This window comes from Rhincodon typus, chromosome 20, assembly GCF_021869965.1.
Source record: "Rhincodon typus isolate 14 chromosome 20, sRhiTyp1.1, whole genome shotgun sequence".
Taxonomy (NCBI): Eukaryota; Metazoa; Chordata; class Chondrichthyes; order Orectolobiformes; family Rhincodontidae; genus Rhincodon; species Rhincodon typus.
In genome coordinates, this window is record NC_063351.1 from 42,239,881 (window position 1) to 42,243,592 (window position 3,712).

Here is a 3,712-nt window from a genome sequence, read left to right on the forward strand (position 1 = left end):
CAGTGCAGATGGCCCATTCTCAATGCCCATGACACAGAGCACACAGTACAAATGGCCCACAATCTGGAGTGCAGAATTTGCTTTGTTGAGAAAACAAGACGTAGCAGTAGCGATGTTTTCAGCTGTCCAGGCTTGGTGTGCAGTCCATCAAGGTTGATTTTCGTAGATTTTCCTGAATGCTTCGTAGAGCTGGAGTTTGTTTGATGGTTCCCCTCCCCACCATTGAATCTGGAGCATGTGGTAGAGGCATTGCTGACGGAATACCTCAACTGCAGGGACCAGTTAGCTCAGTTGGTTGCTTGGCTGGTTTGCAATGCAATGATGCCAATAGTGTGGGTTCAATTCCCATACCAGCTGAGATTAACATGAAAGACTCCCCTTCCTGGGTGGCACAGTGGTACAGTGGTTAGCACTGCTGCCTCACAGCGCCAGGGACCCAGGTTCAATTCCACCCTCAGGCGACTGTCTGTGAGGAGTTTGCACATTCTCCCCGTGTCTGGCTGGGTTCCCGCTGGGTACTCTGGTTTCCTTCCACAGTCCAAAGAGATGTGCAGGTTAGATGTATTTGCCATGGTAAATTTCCCCATAGTGTGCAGGTTAGGTGGGTTAGCCAGCATGGTCACAGGCATAGTTGGGTGGATCTGGGTGGGATGCTCTTCAGAGGGTCAGTGTAGACTCAATGGGCCGAATGACCTGCTCCCAAACTGTAGGGATTCTATGGCTCTCAATCTCTCCCGTTGACTGGGTGTGGTGAACCTCAGGCTAAACTACCACCATTTGTATCTCTGTCTCACTCTATTGAGAAAGCAGCCCTATGGCTCCTTCCAGTTAGGAGGGTGGTAATGATGACTACGATGCATACAACTGTTGACTTTCAGAGGCCCCTGTTATCATATCAGGAGGAATGAATGATTGACGGTTGGCCAAGTGTCTAGACAAGAGCTCAGAAGGTGGAGCCAGTTCACTATCACCCACATTATGACCTCTTCCACTGCCAAACATAAAAATATCCCTTACCTTACCCTCCACAGTAACCACGGTCATACCTTTCTAATTGCCAGTCTGATTAGAGTCTGCAGCGTAAAGATACCACACAGAACAGACAGCAGCCAGAATATGAAGAGGTAAGGGGAGTTCTTTTCATTCGCTCGCCTTCTGCTTTCATAGATGAGCAACACCATCAACTATAAAAAGAAGAGTGTAGGTCAAAATGAATGGCATGTCTCAGTACTGCAGACACAATCCACCCAAGCCCTTTACCCACAAAACATCAGAGAAAACAGCTGGGCCTTCATTAGAATGATAGCCTTCCTTCTCAACCTCTCCTCTCTCAGTCATCTCTCTCTCTAATGAGAGAGTGCAGCCCTATAGTCTTCTGGGACTATGGTGACTACATTAAGTTTATGTTACCATTCAGAAGGAGAGCATTTGATTTCTATGCCTCTGAAATTGCTCCAATTCGACTGACACACCCTACACCTCTGCTCGTCCCCACGTTCGGGGCGGCACAGTGGTTAGCACTGCTGCCTCACAGCGCCAGGGACCCGGGTTCAATTCCAGCCTCGGGTGACTGTCTGTGTGGAGTTTGCACATTCTCCCCATGTCTGCGTGGGTTTCCTCCCACAGTCCAAAGATGTGCAGGTTAGGTGGATTGGCCATGCTAAATTGCCCGTAGTGTTCACGGATGTGTAGATTAGGGGGATGGGTCTGGGTGGGATGCTCTGAGGTTCAGTGTGGACTTGTGGGGCCAAAGGGCCTGTTTCCACACTGTAGGGATTCTATGATAAAGCCCAGCACCCTTTGGTTTTTCTCACTCAGGTCCTTATCCAGTTCCCTTTCAAAAGTATTGGACCTACTTCTCCACCATTCCAGGCAGGACATTCCACATCACATCAAATTTTGTGCTTAAGAATATCTCTCACCCAATTAATTTTGCCAATTATCTAAAACCTGTTCCCCCCAAGGTTGTCCACCCTCCCATCAGTGAAAACAGTTTCCATTTATTTACCCAATCATTTGGAAAATCTCCTTTCAATCTCACTTTAGCCTACTCCACTGTACAGCAAACAACCCCAAGTTCTCAAGTCTCTCCACATTTCTGAACTGAAGAACTTGGTCAACCTGCCCTGCACCTTCTCTGCGTCATTTCTGTTTCTCCGTTTCAAAAAGACAAAAAAATGGGTCAGAAGACCTGGGGAGACTGTGCAGCACATTCCTGGCTGTATCTGAGCAAGCATCTCTCTCAGTTCAGAGTCAGAAAGTTGTGGGTCAGATACTACGCCTGCCAAAACTTGAAAGGGTGCAGAACACATTTACAAGGATGTTGCCAGGGTTGGAGGGTTTCAGCTACAGGGATAGGCTGGGGCTTTTCTCCCTGGAGCGTCAGAGGCTGAGGGGTGACTTTATAGAGATTTATAAAATAATGAGGGGCATGGATAGGGTGAATAGCTAAAGCCTTTTTCCCATGGTAGGAGCATTCAAAACATAGGCTTAAACTGAGAGGAAAAAATATAAAAGGGACCTGAGGGGCAACTTTTTCATGCAGAGGGTGGTGCATGTTTGGAATGAGCTGCCAGAGGAGGTGATGGAGGCTGGTACAATTACAACATTTAAGAGGCATCTGGATGGGTACATGAATAAGAAGGGATTAAATGGATATGGGCCAAATGCTGGCAAATGGGACTAAATCAGTTTAGGATCGCTGGTCAGCGTGGACATGTTGGACCGAGAGGTCTGTTTCTGTGCTGTACAACTCTATGACAAAAGTTCATGATCCAGACTGAAATCCCAGTGGATTACTGAGGACTCAGGCAGTGAGACTTTCCAATTTGCAAGAAGACCCAGTTGTGATGCCTCCTTAAGAGGGCTGTCAGCACTTATCCTGTTGAGATACTTGCCTTTGAGACACATCGCATGTAATGCTAATTGCTTCTTACCCAAGTTGCTGTGTAAATGGAAGGGTTCACATAGAGAACCAGAGGATTCAGCCTGTCAGGTGTGGGGTCCCTGTAGTCACCATAGTCTTCTAACAATGTGATAATCAACCCAATGGCGGAGGTCAGCAACAGCAAGAAAGCAAGGACCTGTTGGAAGAGTAAGGAACAAGTTCGCTAAACATTTGTCCTTCACTAACATTCCTGTTCTCTGTTGTGGAGAGCCACAGATTTTCTCTCTCTCTCTCTCCGCCCCTCCCACATGAACACAGAGTCACCACTAGAGTGATTTCCCACCCCCGCAGCTCCTTGCCCTGATGTAAAGATACTGAGTCTTAGCCACATCTGATACCAGAGGCAGGTTAGGTATTAAGGAGCCTGATTAAGTGACCATTCTTTTAAGTGCTTCAAGGAGTTGGTGTAGAGAAAGCTCTACTCCGTATCTAATCCTACGCAGTGAGAGTTCTGGGGTCAGTGTAGATGCAACCTTACACTGTATCTAACCCCATGCTGTACCTTTCCTGGGAGTGTTTGATGGGGACAGTGTCGAGGAAGCTTTAATGTCGTTTTAAAAGAGTAGTGGGAGTTTTACCCCATACCTAGCCCGAGTACCATCCAATGTCAAGGTAGTTTTATCAATGCTTGGTGATAATGGAATGAAGTACTTCATTTTATATCAGTGTACTAAATCCTGATGTCTGCTGCTACTTTATCCCACAGCAGGTGGTGAAGAGTGACAGCCCAGTGTTACAGTGAGGGGTTACAGTGACAGCCCAGTG

General features: G+C 47.2%; 1 protein-coding gene across 2 annotated transcripts in view; it reads right to left on the minus strand.

Annotated features, from left to right (window-relative positions):
- Positions 1-3,712, minus strand: part of abcc2 (ATP-binding cassette, sub-family C (CFTR/MRP), member 2) — a 63,314-nt gene that overhangs the window by 52,584 nt on the left and 7,018 nt on the right. For both annotated transcript variants that reach the window (XM_048608781.1, XM_048608782.1), the window contains exons 3-4: positions 2,937-3,083; positions 1,047-1,184 (exon numbers count right to left, since the gene is read on the minus strand). In XM_048608781.1, the coding sequence (XP_048464738.1) occupies positions 1,047-1,184; positions 2,937-3,083 (285 nt within the window). The remainder of the gene's footprint in view (positions 1-1,046; positions 1,185-2,936; positions 3,084-3,712) is intronic.